This window comes from Natrix helvetica (assembly GCF_964273705.1).
Source record: "Natrix helvetica genome assembly, chromosome: 10".
NCBI classification, from domain to species: Eukaryota; Metazoa; Chordata; class Lepidosauria; order Squamata; family Natricidae; genus Natrix; species Natrix helvetica.
The window spans coordinates 23,433,537-23,453,445 of record NC_138561.1 but is presented as its reverse complement, the minus strand read 5'-3'; the positions used below and the strand labels follow the sequence as shown (position 1 = coordinate 23,453,445).

The following is a 19,909-nucleotide window of genomic DNA, read 5'->3' as shown; positions in this document are numbered from 1 at the left end:
CGCAACGCTCCGCCCAGTGGGGCGGTCCCTCCGGCCGGAGGGCGACGGACGCCAAGAGCGTGGGGAACCTGCGGGCGGAGCTGCGGCGGTTTCCTTTGCCCGCCAAGAAAGTACCCTAACCCTTCCCTCCGGCTGGAGGGGCCTGCCTGCGGGAGAGCGCCGATGGTGGGGTCGAGGGTGCCCGCGCTCTTCCGGCAAAACAACCGGGAGTTCGAGCAGGTAGTTCGGGGGCCCGTGCGTGGAGGCGGCGGGCGGGCCTTTCGGGGGCCCCGGTTGGGCAGCCGAGCTGCCGAGGTTTCCTGGCCGTCCAAGGGCGCCCTGGGGAGGGGGCAGGAAAGGAAACGGCAGCTTCTTTCTGCCCACCCCACCCCGCCGGGGCTGCGCCTGGGACTGCCCCGCGCCCTCCTGACCGGCTTCCCTTGCAGGAGGAGGACGATCCCTCCGGCTGCGCAGAGCTCGCGCCCCCCGACTCCCCGGGCCTGGGGACTTCGCGTGGAAGGCGGCCGCCCCCGGAGACGCCGGTGAGGGCGAATAGCTGTGTAGCCGCGCCCGCCAGTCGCTGGTCTCAGAAGCCGGAAAGGCCCCCGGCTGACCTCGTGGCCCTGGCGGCGAAGGAGATGGAGCGCCTGATGGGGGAGTTCGGCGTGGACCTGGCCACGGTCACCCAGGCCTTCCTGAAGAACAGCGGAGAAGTGGCCGCCGTGGCCAGCTGCCTGCGGACCGGGCGCCGTCCGGACGGGCGGCCTCTTTGGAGCAGGCGGGACGACGAGGACTTGCTGGAATGCCCAGAGGGAGGCCGGAGTCACTTAGAAGCGAAATACGGAGCAGGAAATGTAAATAAGCGGCTGTTGTTCAGGAGAAGTTTGTGCCGGAAGTGAGAGTCAAAGCTGCTGCACGAGGGACAATTGTCTTTTTCTTTTTTGCAATTTTTATTTCCATAGTAAACTGTTCACTGTGAATTAGGATTGCAGTTGTTCTTGAATGGTCAATGGGGGTCTGACAATAAAGTTGTACAGAAAGTGTTATCTATTCTGTTACATGTTTCAGGCTTCTCAGTTAATTGACAAAACTATTTTGAATATTAGGCAGTAAGCTATATTTTTTTTTTTAAAAAAAAAGTACAAACTGCATTATCTACAGTGAACCAGGACCTGAAACCAGGTCAAGGGAACAGATTCGTGGCCATGGGAAGCATTGCATCTGCAAACCAGATAGTAGATTGTGCAGATTATAAACCGATGGGACAAGTAACTATAGAGGTTTGGGGTTTTTGCGTTTGCTTCCTTGTCAGCTACTCCAGCATTATCCCTCATCCTTTCATGTTGGGATCTACCTACACAGGCTGCAGCTTCCCGGGACAGTCTAGTTGTGATGCTTTGAACTGCTGGAAGCTGGACGGGCAGTTTTTATATTCAACTTGGCCAAGAGGTCAAATGCCATGTTCTTTTGTTCATCCTCAGATCTAACAGGCCGATAACCCAAATGTTTCATAGCTTCCTTGCAGATATTTTGTAAGATTGCTGTTTGGAGATAAGAAAGAGTCTTTCTCCAAGCCTGTGACACATTCATTGCATCTCTGGCATCGGTATCAAAAACCTTGGTACCGAGGCCTTGGCCATGTGTGATGTGCTGCACCCAAGACTGAAGACTGGGAAGGAAGGGAAGCCCTGCAAACTGATACAGCTGAGCAGCTCTTGCCAAGGGAGCCTTAACAATATCCTCGTAGCGCACCAAGATGTAGCGATCTTTCAGGGACTGCTTGACCTCCATGTGTATGTCAATGTGGCTTTTGCAAATTGCCTTCATGGCGGCATAGGGCTTCATGTCCATTATATTATGCCCCACCACAATCTTTGTGTCACGGGCAAGTTCCTTTGCTACGTTCTCACGGGAATGGAAAACAGCCCTGGGATCACGGACCAGGTGGATGATTCTGAGGTCCAGGGAGGGGTCAGTGAGGAGCGGATAAAGCACCTTGATGTCGAAGAAACGGACTTCCTTTAAGACAACATGGCTGTATGTCTTACAAGCCTCTTCCACTTTGCTGAATGGATAATTTCCACAGAGTGTCTTGCAGGAGTGTTTGGGGATGATGTCACTGCGCTGGAAAAGGTCACATGCAGGGGGGGAACACAAAGCCCGGCTGGTCTCCCACTGAAAGAGTGCAGACTTATTCCTGTGCTCATTCATATATGCATCAAAGACGGACATGTCACACTTGAAGACTGAGCGAATAAGGTCCCGCACTGCCATGTGCAAGACCTTGGCGCTGTTTTGGAACATAGCTGCCCACACATGCCAGGCTGGCTCCATCAGGTAGAAAACACTGGGGTGCTGACTGAAGAGCTGCCCTACAAAGGATGAGCCAGACCTCCAAGAGGAGAGGATGAGGATATGCTTCTGAGTCAACTTTTCCTGGGGAGTGTGCTGAAGCAGAAAAATGAAACAGAGGAGAACTGCTACCTGGATTGCTAAGATCACCAGGATGTCAGTCTTGTTCAGCTTCAACATGGCTGCCTGGAAGTGAAAGCAGAAGACAGAAAAGTGTCAAAATGCTAAACTATGTTTCCTTGTTATCTTAATAGCTGCTGCTATTAGATGCTTGTGGTAGCTGTCCTGTAAACTCTACAATTCTGTGAACTGTACAATGAGGTCGTGGTGAGTCGGACACGACTTTGCAACTAACAACAAACTCTACAATCATACTTGGAATATTGTGTGTTGTTCTGCTCATCACACCTAAAAAAATATTCAAGTTGAGAATCCCTGTCCTGTAGAAATAGGCCTAGATTCCACTTTTCCACCCTTTTCCCAGGCAGAGGAAGTTTAAGAGTGTTCAGAAAATTACGGTGCTCACAACACTAGTTGTTATAGAACTTACATGACAAGGCAAATCTTGATATCCGGTTCATAGGATCTCATAAGTGATCCAGTTGATTTTTGGAAAGCCACATAAAATTGTAAGATTACAGTTTCCAACTCTTTAATGTAACAACCCAATCTTTATTCTACTGCCAGCCACAGTCCAGGCTAAGCGTGGACAGCCGGTAGTTATTGGCTTGGTCATTGAAGCAGAATGTGGCTGCTATAAATACAATTATCATCTGACACTTGTTAATTTTGCAAAGGTCATAATTCAATCTGGCCTCTTATTTTCATTCAACAGAAACCAGTTGCATCTCACACCTCTGTTTAAGGCCCTCTTCCCCACATGCAGCATGTTCTTCAACTTCCAGACTATACAGTTCCTACTTAGCACTTGTCTCACTTACCTCTTGAACCTCTGGGAGTTGAAAGGAGCTCACAACTTTTTCATTGGCTGCAGCCAGCTAGGAGAAAAAACGGTCCCTTCCCAGAGCAACATGCACTGCCTGCCAGCTGTGATTCAACATACACTGCTTCGGGAAGGAGCTACTAGGAGGAAAAGAGTCCAAAAGGGAAGTCATTACAAAGGGGAGGAGAGGTGATGGGGAGGGAGCCTCATTAGGCCAGGCCATCCTCTAGGGTACAGAAACTAGGTGCTAGAAGAAATAGGGATATCCTTACAAATGCCTGAGGAGGGCGGCCCAAAATTAAAGTCTAGGAAGGGTGCTTTACGCTTCCCTCCCCACATGGAATGCTGAGGACACTTATTGGAATGCAAGCCGGGCTCTCTCATCCTGCTCATGCTATATCTGCAGAACAAATGGACACAGAAAGGTTTAATGAATGCCAAGTTTAGGCAAAAATGCAGGCTGAATGCATTGTGAATCAGTTTGGTCCATGCCAGGGCCAAGGACGCAACTCTGAAGGATGATTTATGGTAAACCACCTGCCTCTCTTCCCAGGTGCCCTAAGTGGCAAGGAAGGGAACAGCTTCATTTAGCCCAGACCTGAGATTCTGCCCACCAGCCAGGACACAATGATACGTCAAGGAAAGACAAGGGCCCTTGCCACATGGCACTGCATAGGAATCTGTCTTGCCATAACCAGGAGGTCCAAGGAAAGGGAAAAAAGACAGCCAACAGGTGACCATACTGATCGGAAAAAGTGACGTCCATTTCCTATGCTGGCAGAGGAGATGGTCCCATGCATTCCAGCTATCCGGGGCACAGCTATTCATGTGCCAGAAGAGTAAAGGGGGCAGGAAAAATTAATTGGCAATCAGCATGCCTTGGTCAGGTGCTGGCTTTTCCACATTCTCCTCTTCCCTCCCTTCTTCCCTAGCTCTAAAAGAACAACGGAGTCGGAAGGGTCTTCTAGTCCAAACCCTGCTCAAGCAGGAAACCCTATACTATTTCAGACAAATGGTTGTCCAATTTCTTATTTAAAACCTCCGGTGTTGGAGCACCCACAACTTCTGGAGGCAAGTTGTTCCGCTGATTATTAGTTCTGTCAGGAAATCTCTCCTTCGAACTAGGTTGGTTCTCTCCTTGATTGGTTTCCACCCATTGCTTATTGTTCTGCCTTCAGGTGCTTTGCAGAATAGGTTGACCCCTCTTCTCTGACAGCCCCTGAAGTCATGGAAGTCTGCTATCTTATCACCCTGGTCCTTCTTTTCACTAGACGTACCCAGTTCCTGCAACCGTTCTTCATGTTTTAGCCTCCAGTTCTAATCATCTTTATTGCTCTTCTCTGCATTCTTTGTAGTCTCAACATCCTTGAGACCAAAACTATGCAGTTCTGTATTCCAAGTGTGATCTTATCAAGGCATTATAACACTTCATGTAATCTTGGTTCTGTCCCTCTGTTAAAGCTCTCTGCAAGTCCTTAATAGTTCAGCAAGAGCCAGACCTGACATCAGGATCATCTGGCTTCATTTATTTGACTAAGCAAGCAGAATTTGGAAACAAGTAATGTAAAGAGTTCACTAATGCCTGACAAACAGCAGGGTTAACTTTCCAGAAAATGATCAGAACATGGACAAATTTGATTTGCAGGATATACCAAAAAAGGTCTGATCCAGCTGTGAGCTGTTGGAAAACATTCTAGAAAAAAAATCCCTCCAGGGACTCCTAATGGGAAAGGTTACAGGTCAACAATTTGGAAGGATAGGACTAGGTCACTTGGTAGCTACACAGAGAACACTCTGACAATAATGGCAGAAAGCGGCATATTGCTATTGAGCTCAAGAGAGAGGAAAGGTGAGAATAATGACTGAATGTTCAAAATGTTTATGATCATATTATAAAATGTGTTTTTTAAATTTTTAGCTTGCATATTTGATGATTTTTACAGCAATCCTCTTAGTGGGCTCTTTTATAAATTTCAAGCTGCTGACTCTTGAAAGTAATTTTTTTGCAGCATATGGAGAAATCATTTTTTCTAAATCAAAGTATTTTTTCCAACATCAACAGGATTGGAATGAGGTACATTGCCGGCTAAATGAAGGTGAGTGACTTAGGATCAATTCGCACAACCCAATTCCAGTCCAAGAAGGGGCCAAAATGATGTCCACTATCTGCACACACAACCCACCAGGAAGGTATCCCTCCCCCTCAATTTATGCATGTCTGCCATGCATAAAACAGCAGTTTCTGGCTCCTGACAGTTCAAACAAGTTGGTCCCAGTGGCTTCCAGCTCCTCATTTCCTCCCAGGCAAACATGTCTCTAATTTCCGTAGTTACGGTGCACTGTAGCAGCAACAGTCTCTTTCCTCTAGTCCCTGGGAGTTACCCTCCAGTCCCATCCACTCCACCCCGCCCTCCCCTTTTTTGAGTTTTCCAATGGAATGGCTAAAGCTGACTTTGGTTTAACAAGTCAACCAAGAGAATCACAACTGGACGGATTTGTCCTTGAGTGCTTTAAACAAGTGAAACCTGCAATAATTGTGCCACTTTCCCCTTCTGGCCCAAGTAACACATTTTTCCTGCTGCAAGATGAGCTTGCATAGCTTTTGCACACAGACATTTACAATGCATTTATTCATACAAAAAACACAATAACTTACAAACTTGAAATCTGTCTACAAGAAAACAGATTGCAGGTGTACTTTGGGGTGTGGGAGAGATGAGCTTTCTTTCTGTGAAAGGGTTGGGTATTTTCTGCTCTGACTTGCCGCTGGCATGCAGGTTCCTTCTCACAGCTTCCCATAGGCTCTAGAAATCATTCAGCTGGTGATTGAAAGCTGTCAAGCAGAAGTTCCTTGAGCCCGCTGGCAGAAAGGAGTGTCACTGACAGCCTACTTCTAGCCAGGCCTTAGCAATTCAGAGTCCAGAACAAGAATGATGGTGCCAAATCAGGCTGCTCAGGGAGCAAACTCAGAGCAGGTGGAGTAGAAGGTCAGATGCATGTGCTCAGGCCTACTTGTCACATTCCAGGTCCTGGGTCCCCTCTCCCCCTTGATAGTGCTTCTCACAGAAGTAGCGGATACGCTGGCAAGCCTCCATCATCATCTCCTCGGGCACGGTGATCACCACGCGGAAGAAATTGGGGTACTCAAAACACTGCCAGGAGAGACAGCAGAGCCGTTAGTCATTGGACTCTCTTGGGCCCTTCCCAGCTTTCCAAGCAGATCACTGGGGTTAATGCCCTGTAATTCAGTCCCACTGTTGCTACTATTGGGCTTTTTAATGGAAAGCTGGAAACAGGAGGGCAGCCAGTAGAAACAGCTGCTGCTGCTTCTTCTTTTTTTTTGTACAAATTCCACTGTGCTTATTCCCCCTTCACCCCATGTTCAAGGCCAGATAGAGTTTTCCTTCTGTTTTAAAAGAAAAAAACTGTTCCTGTTCCATCTACCATAGCCTCCAAGGTTGCTACCAGGATGACAAGCCGCAGACATAGCTGCAGAGGCAAGGGCTCCAACCCATTTATTTCGCATATGAAAATCCACTGGAGAGAAGAGACAGTGCAGCAAGGAACATGGCAGTCTCCAGGCTAGCCCAGCTGAGGATTTAGCCAGAGGAACACTGGATGCTTCCACGCTGCCAAAGATACTGCAGCATCTCTCACACCAGCCTCCACGAATGTGGAACTGGGACCATTGTCAGCAAAAAGAACAAGTAGGGAAAAGAGAAGCAGCTGAGAGGAGAGGTGAAGCCAGGCCGAGAGTTTCCATGATAACCATCCCAGCACTCACAGTCTTCCCAGGAAGAAATAAGCTCACCGTGGCAGGTAGACAGAAGACCGACTGCTCTGCAATGAGCCTCTCTGTGAACTCCACATCGTTCTCAAAGTCTGGGAAATGCTCCATCTCGATCCCCACCTAGAATCACAGGGGTAGAAAACCGGTCACAGCCAAAGACTCTCCCTTCTCCCCTGAGAAACAGCCCTTGCTGGGGTGTCTTTGGGGAAGGAAAGAAAATGCCTTCCATACCAATAACCTTTCCCTGCCTTGCATCCCCCCTCCCATCCTCCTGTGCAGGTAGCTCACCATCAGGTACATGGCTCCCTGGGGACGGACTGGTTTCAGTCCACAGACCATGGAAAGGGAAGCATAGCAAAGGGCAGCATTGGTCTGGAAAGAGCAAATCGGGAGGAAGTCAAATCACAGGCAAGGAAAACTTGGTCCTCCTCACTCACACAACTGGCCAGGCCCACCAAAGAGGACAGTGAGTGATTAAGCATATCTTATCTCAAAAATTAGCTGGACTCTACCAGAAGGGTGAAATATGGAATCTCTTCTTGCAACAGATGTAATGTGAGCATACCTGGGTCCTGCTCAGTTGTGTTGGGATGTGAAGGACAGCGAGAAAGAGGCTTCTGGTCCCTTTCCACAGCCCCTTTCCCCATCTGCCGCACAACCCTTCACGTCCCCACAGAGCTGCAGGCACTGTGTTTGCTCACTTTTGACTCTTATCTTTTCTAGTAACAGAAAGTGTCCTAGTATCCAGATTTCCCAATTAAAGGAATCTTTTAACGAAACCACTTTGGTAGCAGTTTGTTTTCAAACGGGTGAAAAACAAAACAAAATATTATCTCCCTTCAGTGTCTTTGCAGAAATATATTAACGCCCCATTTTTAAACTTAGCGCTAATATTACAGAAAGAAATAGCAAAGCACATTGAAAAGAAGACCAGCGTTCATCTCCCATAGCAGGTCGCCTGCTGTGCAGAAAGGAATCACTGCCAGGTTCAGGGCAGTGAGGCAGGAGTTCTGCGATCTTGGGACTGGCTTTCACTGGCTTTTTTATTTCAATCATAACAAGAAAGAAAATGTGCTGCACCCGTGTTTTGGAAGCATGCTCTGCTGCAGGTATTGGCAGCAAGCTCTGAACGTTGAGCTTTTTCCCTGTTCTTTGTCCTTGCTTATTTTCCTTAGAGAACAAAGTTGGAAAACAGGTCAACCGTCCAGGTCTACATGTTCCCACAACAAAAATGACTGAGTGCACTTGATTTAAGCCAATGCATGACTGGACCTGTTTGGGATTAAATTTAGTGCCCTTGAGACTGAGTTTATTAATCTCCCCATCACCACTGACCCGTTCAGCCTAGTGGGAACTGAGTCCGTCTTTGGCTTCTTTCTGAGAGTACGAGCACCTCTATTGCAATATGTTCTTAGAAATAGTTGAGGCCTACCTTGAGGAAGCTGAGAGTGTTGTGATAGAATTCAGGGGATGTGTGGCGGAAGATATGCCCAAGAGCTCCCTGGACGGCTGTGCAGGGTCCCAAAATCCTTTGGCTCAGCCTCAGAAGGCCTTCCCTGATCTTTAAGGCACACAGAGAAAGGAGGAGGAGGGAAACATCAGATTCCTGCCTGTAGGTCAGTCCCCCGCCCACCAGGCTTTCCACGGCTCTCTTGCCCAGCATGAAGAGGGGCAGCACATGAAGCAGGCATAAACATTGCTAGGGAATGGTTGGAATGGAGCCAAGAGGGCCAGCTCTTCCTCCTTCCCCTTGGAGCAGACCTGGGCGACCCAGCAGCAAGTGTGTATTTCTCTACCTCCTCTCCAAAAATGTCCCGTCGGTCATGGATCAGAATCCATCCCATCCTCCAGCCAGGAACCAACCATCTCTTGGCAAGGCCTCCACAGGACAGGATTGGGACATTAGTGCTAAGCTTTGCAAGGGACTCATATTTGCAGTCTTCAAACACCTGAGTGTGGAAGAGTTGGAGGAATCCCGTTTAGTGGCTGGTCAAGACTCAGACAATGGAGTCCCATACTCAGTCTCGGACACAAAATCAGGTTTCTCTTCAAGGCCACCCTCTCCCATTGTCATGTTATTCCAGCCCCCCTCCCCCCACTGCCCTGCCATATCCATTCCTCTAGACAGACAAATGGTGCTCATCACTCACCATTTCTGCATAGATCTCATCAGCCAAAATTGGGACACACTGCCTAGAGGCCACTGGGCAACAGAAGGAAAGAAGGAAGACATTCAGTGAGTCGTGTGGGGTGCTCACAACCCGGATGGGCTCCACAGCCTGTAGCCTCTTGTGACTCCTTTTATCCCATGCAAAACAGCACAGGGTTTAGCACAGGAACACATGCGTGAGGCAGTTTCAAAGCTGGTCAGAAGAATTACCTGCCAGAATCTTCTGAAGGTGACTTCTGCTGAAAACAGAGCCACATGGATTGGATGGGTTGTTCACAATCAGACAAGCTGTCTTGTTATCCACCAGAGATTCCATTTGCTTCAGGTCAATTTCCCAGGACTTTTCTGGCTGATGGCAAAATGGAAAGGAAGATGAAGAGAGTGAAGAAGTCTGAAATCAAATAACAACCATCTTCACTCTGGCTATGGGGCCTTTGCTCCCTGCCTGGGTCAGAAGGGATAAGCAGGTGAAGGGGAGGGCAAGAGGTACTGGTGGCCACCCAAGGAACCGTGGCATTGTATAAGGAAAGCTTTCTTTCTTGATCCCAATTTACAGCTCATATAATCAAGAGCTGAAGAGTGTTATGAAGTTTTGTTGATCAGCAGCTGCAAGATGTTGTCATGTAGGAAAAGACGCGAGTTTCCAAGTAAGCAATTTAACACGTTGGTTATAAACATTATATCACACGTCCAGGAATAAACAATAGTTGATCTAAGGTAAGAATAACTTTGTTTTTGATCATGGTTATTTCTAACTGGCCTCTTTCTGTGAGAATTGGGAAGGGAATTTGAACAGAGCGAGCTAGTTTCTAATTCTTGCAAAGCCTCTCTTCTCCAACAATTTGTTTGATGCACCCAATCTGCTATCGCAGGGGCTTCTCGCTATTTTTTTGCACACCCTAAATAAGGCTTTGGTTTTGACTACTAATGTTGCAACTCTTCCAGCTCTCTTTGGGACTCCTCCATCAAAGCCCAGCATTCCAAGCCTGGACCTTGGTTCTGTTTCACTTTTGGGAAAAGAGTGAGGGTGAGGGTCCCACATCTAAGTCCAGCTTACCAAGAGATTGTAGAACTTGACTTCAATTCCCATAGAGTGAGCTAAGGTTTTGTAGAGGGAGAAGCCAGGGCGTGGCACCAGGATGTTCTGTCCAGGGTTAGCCAGGACTGCTAAAGCTAATTCAATGGCCTGGCTGCAGCCACTAGTCAGGATTATATCCTGAAAAGAAAGGGAGGGAGGGAGGGAGCTGTGAGTCGAATGGGCACTTCGTGGCTTCCAGTTCAACAGACCCACATGAAGATCAGAGCCATTGGAACCTTAAAGATTATTACACACTTAAAATTAGGTGGGGAATCAAAACCCAAGCCCCTCTCCCCAAAAATGTTCTTACTCTTTCTCAACATATCAGAGTTGTTACCTGGGCTTTCAGAGGTGCTTCTGGACAATTGTAGTAGCTTGCAACCACCTCTCGACAAGACAGGTAACCTATGATGGATGGGAGGTGAGATGAACGGAGTGTTCAGTGCTATGCTGAATTACTTATAAAACTTAAGAAGACTTATAAAAAAAGAATTCCAGTCTTAGAAGCCTGTACAGGATGTTGTTTATCACCCTCCCCCATCCTTTTGCCAAGGATTCCCTTAATAAGATACTCTGGGACTTTCAGCTCACGTAGCAGAGACCTTCCCCTTTGACCCGGTTCCCTATCGGAGTCAAAAAGGCTTTCTATGGGATCTCAAGGCCACTGCTTGTTAGTGCTTCCCCTTCCCCCACCTCCGCTGCCTTGGATTTTTCCACACAGCCCAAAGACTCACCCACAGATGGGGCATAGCCATTGTATTTTCCAGAGTCCAGAGCTTCTTTCATGGCCCGTGTGACTTCATCATCTGTAGGAAGGTTTCCAAACACAGTTGGATCTCCTATAGAAAAGGAGAGGGTGAGGTGCCTAGATTGCCATCGACTGGACTGTATCGAAAAGGGTTAAGGTTAGAGTCTCTCTGGACCAGCCAGAGCCACCTACTCACCTATGGACAAAGATATCAGAGTTTTCCTGGGATTGGGCTCCACTTTCATGGCATCCACAATGGCTCGAATGGGATTGAAAGTTCTTCTAGACATTTCTGAAGCCCTGACCGCCCAGTGGGGCTTGCGGCCTTTTCCCTTGGGCAAAGAAGGACTTTTCCCATTGAGGTTGACGTGGACATCTAGGACGGAGGACAGGGCAGTGTTGCTGTTCACCTGGATCAGGCAGGAGTCCATCTCGGGAAGGGAGAGCCTGCAGGGGCACAAAACAAGGCTGATGCCAACCCCAAAACTGTCCCTGTGCCTGCCATCAACTACCAAAACCCACCGGGCAATCGATTCCGGCAGCAGAGGGTGGGGGCGGGGTGGCAGGTAAATTACTGCCTGGGGTGATGCTATTGGCTTCCTCTTATGTCCTGTACAGGTACCAGTTTAGCAGCCACAGCACAACCAAGGAGAGGAAGGTGTTGCAGCACAGCAGAGCTATCATTGAACCTCTCCTGCTCCTTCCCCTCCTCACTCACTCTGGGAGTATGAACTTTGGCCTGTGAAAAGCTGGCCCTTTGTGTACAGGATAATCCAAGTTCACATTTTGAAGGCTGTCAGGAAACCAACATATCCAACTGCTCCCCTCCCAAATCCAGGAGATAAAAACCCATTTTAAAAAATCTGATAAAGCACCTGAAATCAATTTGTTCTTCCATCTGTTAGAATGAGGTCACACAATATCCAGATATAAATGAAAAACCACAGAACATTTCCCATACCCATATACAAAGGGAGTATGTATCAGCTGTGTGCAAAAATGTTTTAGGTTGCATCCTATAGTTTTCAAAGTGTCAGCAGGAATTGTTCCACTTTACATTGCGTAAGTCACGCCCTGTCTTCAGTCCCCGTTGGGAGGCAAAGAGGTGTCAGAGAAATTGAAACCAGTTCGGAGGACAAAAGAGTGATCAGGGAATAGAAAAACAGAACATAAAGGACCTAAAATATGTTTAACCCTGAGACAAGATGGGGAGGAGCAATAGAAGAACCCCCACCCCAATTTATAAAAGAATGAATTCAGAAGACGGTCAAGACCTTTTCTCTCTTGCTCCAGAGGACAAACACAGAATAATGGACACAAGTTACAAGAAGGCACATCTGAATTGAATATTGGCAAAATCTTCCTAACAAACTGCAAAAGTTTGACTGAGGAAATTATTACCCAAAGAGTAATTGTGGTGTCTTAAATCATCCAGTTCTCAGATTGTACTCCATTTGGAGTTGCCAGTCAATGAGGAAACTGTAGGTCAGCTCCTTTGTCCTGGTATTTTCCAGTGTCCTCTTGTTCATTTGTTCTCCTTTTGGGGTTCTCAGGCACTGTGCCTGTACAAGGCCAGACCATGCCCAAAAGTCTCACTAGAGAGGGCATGCTGACAAGAGGGAAGATTAGGAAGAGTTCAGGGAGCACCAAATGCTGCTCAAATTTTGAAATGACCCTTGGTTAAACTTATTTGTAGAGGGGTAGTTGGTGTCTTTGAACCTGTTTCTTTTCAGTGCTAGCACTGATGATGTTACCTGGTTTGGCTAATGAAACATCTGCAAGAAAACAACTGAGCTCAAAGATCACTAAGGACCCGTCATTTCAACCCTGAGCTACAAGGATTCACCTCTATTGTTATTTGTAGAGCCTCTTGGTTCAGGAACTCCAGGTGTTGGTGACTTACCTGAGACAGCCGAGGTTGTGGCTACAGCTGAGTGTGATGGTGAAGATGAGCAGAGGAGCTTCCAATGTGGTTGACCCAAAGGCAGAGCCAGAGTGCTAGAACACAAGTCCTTTTATGCATGGCAAGCCTGCACCGCCTAGAGTCAAGAACAGGGTGTTAGCCTGGAGTCCTCCAGCTATTGGCTGATGTGGAGGGCTGTACTTCCCACCCAGGGACACCCCCAACTCTGACTCCAAACATCTGGAACAAACACGGGCTGCATGTTAACTCTTTCAGATAAGGGCCAAAACTGTGCTGGAACCACATTGCTCCCCTTCCAGAGCCAACCATCCAATCTGGGTAGAATTCTTCTTGGCTTACCTGACACCTGAGATCCACCTTCTCCCAGAGTCAGGAAAAGCCACCAGCCCAATTTAACCCCCATGGGTGCAAGAATGGACGCCTTCAGAATCTAACCAAAGAGACTACGTGATGTGACGATGGGAGTGAAACCCAAAGAGTTAACTTCAGGCATGATCCAATGCTTTGCCTGGCATTTAAGGCAGCCTGATGCAATCCATGAGGCCCACCTCATCAGCTCCACGTTGCAAAACACAATAATTGATCCCAAATGCTCTAAGCACCAGCTGAGAATGAGAAGGCATCACGCACCAACAACAGATCTGCCCCCTCCTCCAACCATCAGGGTTCCACTTTACCAATACCTAAAGGGGAAATGGACTTCATGTGTCTCCAGAATTCTGTTTTCTGTGGGGCAGAGGAAATCTACAAGAAGTCAGTGGCCGAGTTTGATCCTTCTCTCAATCCTGCACTTGGCAAAGATGGCAGCTGTATTGACAGGCAAGAGAAGGACTCTGGCTACCTTCCTCTAAAGTACTTCTTTCATGAATCTTGGTGGACACTGAGGGTAAATATGTGCCAGAGTCTCCAGGTCATCAGAAGAATCCAACACTGAAGAACAAAGAAAAGAAAGGGAGGGTTGGTGGGTTGCCCCATTAATATCTGTCCTTCCCCTTCAAGTCTTCACGTTTTGCCTCTGGCAGATTCTGGTCCATGCTCCACTGACAGTCCAAGGACAGTTGTTATTTCTCTGCCCTTCTCAAGCCTTCTGCAGGTCCCCCTCCAGAATTTCAGATTGCAGCAGACAAGGTCTTGCAACCCTCACAGGCAGCCACCCCCCCCTCCCCCCCACATGGGCAACCCAGGATCTGTCCACAACCTCATCCCAAAAACAGCTCAGGTTTGAATCTGCTTAACGAAGGGGAGAGCAAGGCTTTCAGATCCAAAGATGGCTGGACTTCACTGAAATACTTCATAGATCCTGGCAAAGGAACAAAGTAGCGGCCTTCCCCAACACCTAGCACTGCGGTATCTGTCTTTTATCCTTGCTTTCTTAATGAGTACATTTCATTCCTCCTTATCTGCTTTAAAACTCCTGGCACCCACCCAAAGCCTTGGGTAGGAGGAGCAGGACAGAGGAAGACTCTCCAGAGCAAGTGGCTGTGTCACAGGAAAGGAGGGAGTACAGACAGGTGAAAGCCCCTTCCATCTCCAACTCCTCCTAGGCCAAATCCCTCTTTGAAGCCAAAGTCAATATTGACTAATTTCGTCACTAGCATTTGACATGTGCTTTTCTATTACTATCCACTTGCACAGCCTGTTGTCTGTGGCCTCTTCCCCTCTATGGCCTTGAAGCCCAGTGAGCTAAACAAATAGACACCAGAGGCCTCTGTTGACTTCAGCCGCAGGGCCTCCTCTGAGAGGGCAACTCCTCAGCAGAATAACGGCACCTTTGCGGAGAAAGAACTGGCACCTGAAAGTCTCAGAAGAGACAAGCCTTTGGCCGCTCCTCCGGTTGCATGTTGGCCAGGAGGCGCTACAAGGGGCTGCAGCAGTCACCAACTAGCCAAGAATTTCTTTGTCCTATCAGCAAAATTACCACATTCCCTCTCAGACCAACAGGCCCAGTGCAATGATTCCATGAAGCAGAGCGACAGGAACGGGCCAGTGGCCCTGTTGGCCTCTTCTCCAAGTCTGGCCATTTCCATAACTCTGAAGCCAAGAAGAGGGGTGAGGAAAGAAATGGGCATCCACGAGGAAGGTGCCAGCAGGACTACTGGCCCATTCCTGTTGCTCTGCTTCGTGGAACGATTGTACTGGCTTCCTGAGAGGCCAGACCCTAAGTAGCACTGGGTTAACCGTGGACACTTGCAAGGTGGGAATCAGCATTAATTTGGCTAGAGCCGCTAGACAGATGTTCTGCAATCAAGAAGGAAGTCTGTTCAGTCTTGAGCCTGTGGAAACAATTGGCCAAAGTCAGTTGACCCTAAAAACAGGAGGAAAAGTCTTAACCTTTAAATCTTGCAAAGACATAAGAGCTTGATTTTGGCTTGGTTTCTACAGTAGGCCAACTATGTATGTATGTATGTATGTATGTATGTATGTATGTATGTATGTATTCGTAGATATGCATGCCTTTCCCCCCTTGTTGACCATAAAACAGCCCACCAGGCAGTCCCAAGTTCTTCAAGTTTCTGTGCTTCTTTGTCCTGAATGTGGGCCTGAGTTTCTCAAATGTAAGAAATATATACCTGTGCCTGCCTTGAAATCTTATGATCTGTATAGAGGCCATCACAAATGGTAGGGAGTTATGGCTCAACACACAGTCTTCCTCCACTTCCTGGAATATGGAGCAATCACATTAAGCTAAAGCCAGAACACTTGGAAGTCCTCCTTTCCTAGATAAGACCTCCTCCTTGTGCTGAAGAAGTGTCTGTCCATTCTGTGGTTGTTTGGCTCTGCAGACTGAAGGTATACAGAAGGTATACACTGGCTTGGCTTCCATGCGATTTCACAGGGGCACAAAGGAATAGCAGCCTATGTTTTTCTGTCATATTTGTACTTTCTGAAAGCAATTATGGGCAATTTATATTTTTCAATGTCCTCATTGGTGAGTCCTAGCAACTTCTAGAGATAGGCAACCACTCTTGAGTTGATAATAGGATGTCTCAGGAATGACTGGGATATACCTGTAGGTAACAGGTGAGAAAATGATCTGAAAAAGAATCCCCTGGAGTATGTTATAACTACCAGGAAGGTTATAATTAGGGTTCTTTTGGTTTTTGGGAGTAAACAATTTCCAAATCATTTATGAACAAATTAATCACCATCAGCCCCAACACAAATCCTTGGGGAACATTCCTTTGTGAGAACTGATCTGTTCCCCCCCCCCCTCTTATCACAGGGGTGCTAATTCTGATCAAATGTTTTGGACAAAATACATGGATACTTTCCCCCAGATGCAGGATCATGCCTTGTACTTTACATCAGCAGCTTCATCATGAGGATATATGGGCAATATGATTTCATATTTTTATCATCATCTTGCTATTAACTTCTCAGTGCGTTATTTTTATAATTATAAAATCCCTGAAAATAACTATTAGAAGAAATGGCATAGCTAGGAATCACATCCCAGAGACTTCGGTTTATATTTAATGAAAATTGTAAACTGATATAAAGGAGCTTTTGGCACTCTATTAAACATACTTACCTGGGCATCTGGAATTAACCACCCACATAACATGTGACAGTCAGGGCCATGAAGAGCAACAGGAGGCCACCCAGCTCTCTGGACCAACTAAATGCACCTGTTGGGATTGCAGGGCAAATGTTGACAAGACACTCCAGTTACATCCAAGGAGCACTAAATCCTTGAGGTAGTGAACTACAACAATTATAATAAGAAACATGCAAGTCTATCAGAAAATATTTAGTTTTAAGTTGAGAAAATAGGACAGTTCCAAATTCCACTCAAGGTTCAATATCAGATAATTGGACAGTAAAATACTATTTTGCGTTCCACATGGAATATGAAGGTTGTGATCAGAGTCAAATGCTGGTATGGATATATTAATCAGATTTCTTCAGGCAAATATTCAAAAACTGTATCTGCATAATTCAAAGGTTGTGCATAATTGCATAGCATTTTGATTGGTCTTCATGATCACTTTGGCAATAGAAGACATTTGGACGGCACAAGCACTGGCTTGTAAGTCAGCCTGTTGCAGGTCGCTGAGTGAGCTGATTTCAAAAGACTGAGATTTGCGTCCCTGTACTGCCTATCTAACAGTCAGTTAAATCATTAACTACTTCTGAAAATAGTTGTGTTCCATCAGGTTTCTGGATGAAAAAGATAGAACCTCTCCACCTTCAATGAACAGCCAATAGCCACAGGGGGAAGCTTTATGAAAACCTGACATGAAATTGTTCCTGTGACTTTCTCTAGAGTTAATGCATCAATGAAAATTGGCCAGAGAATACTTCATTTCCTATGCTGGGGCGGATGCAAAGAAGAAAGTTCCCCATGGGGGTGGTGGTTCATAAATCTTTTGGGGGAACAAATGTCGGTTATTCTTTTGAAACATAATTTAGCATCCTATTCAATTTAGCCATCCTTGGCTGAGTTCTCAGAATTAAAAGGAGACCAATTCTATACAGATATTTTTAAACTGACAACAGTTAAAACATTAGCTAAGCACTAAAAAATGCAATTAGGTTGCACTGTGCAAAACTATTCTTGAGAATTTGCACACAATGTAGTATGAGGAAGAATGACTATTGCACTGGAGAAAATTGAAATGGGATTAAATAGCAAAACAGGACTGTTTTTTGGAAATAAAGTTCTTGGCTATTTTATAAATATTCAACAGTACAGTCATTTCCTACATACACAATGAAAAGGTTTTTAGTTTCACCCCTCTATTACTATATTCTTCCACTGAGACAGATTCTCTCTTCTAACTTGCAGGGATGGACACATTCAACTCTTTTGGAAAATGTATAAAATGTATAAAATCTGCTTTCTTTCAGATACTTCTTTCCTTTGTTATGCATATGTTTATTTAGGGGATTTTAATATTGTGATTTTAATTGTTTCCATCCATTTGTCCACCTCCTCTTTGTATACGTCTTTGTATACGTCTATATTATATGTATGTTTGTCCATACTTGTATTTTTATGTTTTTATTGTACGCCGCCCCGAGTCCTTCGGGAGAGGGTGCGGCTAAGAAATAAATATTATTATTTATTATTATTATTATTATATAACCACAAAAGAAAATGTAACAAAAATAAGATACTGGTGCTTAGTTGAAATCCTTAGAGAAATGAACATGGCCAAATTTATGATATTGTCTTGACCAAATGTAACATAGCAGTGCATCACAATAACTTAAAGTGACCTTTATAAAAGCTAACAACTGCCCAGTATGAATTTTGGAACGGTACAGCATTATAATTTATTTTAACAGTGAAAAGTAGGAATGCTCTTAAAATGCTCTGATGAATTGTCGTCAGCATTGTGTTGTATTAAGGAAGGTTTACGCATGCCCTGCTCAGCTTGACTTATCAGATTGTGCTCGGAACAGCAAACATCGGGGGACTTCCTCATCGGCCATCAGCTCAGAGTTCTCCTGGGTGCCTCAGCCTTTCCTCCCTCCTAGCTGAGCAACTAGGTCATTTCAGACTCTGAGTTCTGCTAAGGAGACCCATTATGGTGAGACAGACGACGTCTAACTAGATGCATCTGGGGTGAAATTCTCAGCCCCATTTTAAAATCCAAACCAGGAAGAAATAATTCCGGACATGTAAAAATGTTTACTTGCAGATGAAAATCCTAAGATTCCAGAGCTATCAGCCAGTTTTTAATTATGGCTATAAAAACAAAGCTTTTAATAACAACAGTACGTTGGGATTTTAAGCGTCTTATGACAGGGGTCCCCTGGAACTGTGGGCTGGTACTGGGCGGTTGCATCCCAAAAATGGAACGTGCAAACAAGCGAAGCCCTTGGATGCCAGCAGCACGTGAAACCAGGCCTCCAAACCTCTCTCCACAGAACTGGTTTTGTGATGCCCTAAAGGTTGGGATCCTGCTGTCTTACGAAAGGTTTACTAAATATTTACTTGTTAAACCGTTTTAGCTAGACACCAGAGGGCAGCACAAGAAATAATATTATAGGCGGATGCTTGTTAAAAAGAGATCCAACCTAGAAGGAGAAATTTTCTCACAGTGAAAACAATTAACAATTAAGTTTGCCTCCCAGGGTTGCGGGTGCTCCCATCACTGCAGGGTTTCAAAAATGGATTGGACAGCCATTTGGCTGGATGGCACCAGGCCTGGAGCAGGGGCTACTGCTAGAGGACCTCCTGCTCCTTTCCAGTCCTAGGAGTTTATGTCTGTGTCGATCTAATGCCAACTTTACATTATATTTGAACTTGCTTGAGAATACAAAAGCAATATAACAAGAAGCCATCAACCTAACCAAAACTAAAGGAAAGATCAACGCCCAGCACGCACTTACCCAACATTCCACCTGCCACGCCGGAGGCCCCAAGGCCTGGGAGGAGCGCCAAGTCACCACAGCCCCGGGGAGCGCCAGATCCTGGCTGCGGCCGAGGAGGCGCGCGGCTTTCCCCGCAGAGGCTTCGCTGGGCGGCAGGGTGGCTTGACGCTCCCCCTGCCTCAGCTTCTCGCCAAGGAGCTCTTCCCTCGTGTGCTGGCGGGGCTCCCGACTGCCCTGCAATCCCAGGCCCTTCGGAAAGCCCCCAACCGCCTCGATTCTCCCTCCGGGCGAAAAGGCGGGAAGGGCACGGGGGCGGTGGGCACCGCTTGTAGGAGGAGGAACCCTGACGGTTATATGCGAAAAAGATGAGGAGGGCGGGTCGGCAGGGTAAGGACCGAGAACGGAGCCACAGGAGCGGCTCCAGCGAGCCCCGACGCCCCGCGGACTGAGCTGCCGGATGAACAGAATCCCTCGTGTCGTAAGGCAGCCTTCTGGCGCCCTCCGAGAGGAGCTGCGAGCAATTTTGCGCGGGGCAGGGCAGCTTTCGGCGCCTGCGAGAAGCGGCCGAGCGTCCTGGGTGTACCGGGTCCGTCTTGCGGGG

At 46.8% G+C, this 19,909-nt stretch overlaps 3 protein-coding genes across 4 annotated transcripts; 1 reads left to right on the top strand and 2 right to left on the bottom strand.

Moving 5' to 3' along the window:
• Nucleotides 1–3: 3 nt before the first annotated feature.
• Nucleotides 4–1,025, top strand: TERF2IP (TERF2 interacting protein). Its single transcript, XM_081963189.1, has 2 exons — nt 4–219; nt 426–1,025. Exons 1-2 carry the CDS (start codon nt 163–165, stop codon nt 876–878), a joined length of 510 nt encoding a protein of 169 aa, XP_081819315.1. The 5' UTR covers nt 4–162; the 3' UTR covers nt 879–1,025.
• Nucleotides 1,026–1,177: 152 nt separating this feature from the next.
• CHST4 (carbohydrate sulfotransferase 4) lies at nt 1,178–5,743 on the bottom strand. The gene has a single exon (XM_081963188.1). It carries the CDS (start codon nt 2,509–2,511, stop codon nt 1,363–1,365), a length of 1,149 nt encoding a protein of 382 aa, XP_081819314.1. The 5' UTR covers nt 2,512–5,743; the 3' UTR covers nt 1,178–1,362.
• Nucleotides 5,744–5,885: 142 nt separating this feature from the next.
• TAT (tyrosine aminotransferase) lies at nt 5,886–13,973 on the bottom strand. 2 transcript variants are annotated; one of them, XM_081963187.1, is made up of 13 exons: nt 13,668–13,973; nt 12,964–13,099; nt 11,257–11,507; nt 11,047–11,151; nt 10,650–10,717; nt 10,292–10,450; nt 9,445–9,583; nt 9,215–9,267; nt 8,861–9,013; nt 8,497–8,625; nt 7,353–7,436; nt 7,086–7,184; nt 5,886–6,426 (listed from the first exon to the last, which is right to left on the bottom strand). In XM_081963187.1, the coding sequence occupies exons 3-13, from the start codon at nt 11,489–11,491 to the stop codon at nt 6,283–6,285; spliced, it is 1,368 nt and encodes a 455-aa protein (XP_081819313.1). In that variant the 5' UTR covers nt 11,492–11,507; nt 12,964–13,099; nt 13,668–13,973; the 3' UTR covers nt 5,886–6,282. The 2 variants fall into 2 exon arrangements, with proteins under 2 accessions (XP_081819313.1, XP_081819312.1); XM_081963186.1 differs by lacking the exon at nt 13,668–13,973 and having other exon boundaries at nt 12,964–13,118.
• Between the last annotated feature and the right edge of the window lie 5,936 nt (nt 13,974–19,909).

Excerpts from the sequence above, each read along its gene's own strand:
- TERF2IP (XM_081963189.1), top strand. The coding sequence starts at position 163 with ATGGTGGGGTCGAGGGTGCCCGCGCTCTTCCGGCAAAACAACCGGGAG. Across the intron at positions 220-425 it reads ACAACCGGGAGTTCGAGCAG|GAGGAGGACGATCCCTCCGG; the intron begins GTAGTTCGGGGG and ends CTTCCCTTGCAG.
- CHST4 (XM_081963188.1), bottom strand. The coding sequence starts at position 2,511 with ATGTTGAAGCTGAACAAGACTGACATCCTGGTGATCTTAGCAATCCAG.
- TAT (XM_081963187.1), bottom strand. The coding sequence starts at position 11,491 with ATGGACTCCTGCCTGATCCAGGTGAACAGCAACACTGCCCTGTCCTCC. Across the intron at positions 9,268-9,444 it reads CCTTCAGAAGATTCTGGCAG|TGGCCTCTAGGCAGTGTGTC; the intron begins GTAATTCTTCTG and ends TCTGTTGCCCAG. Across the intron at positions 8,626-8,860 it reads GGGACATTTTTGGAGAGGAG|ATCAGGGAAGGCCTTCTGAG; the intron begins GTAGAGAAATAC and ends TGTGCCTTAAAG.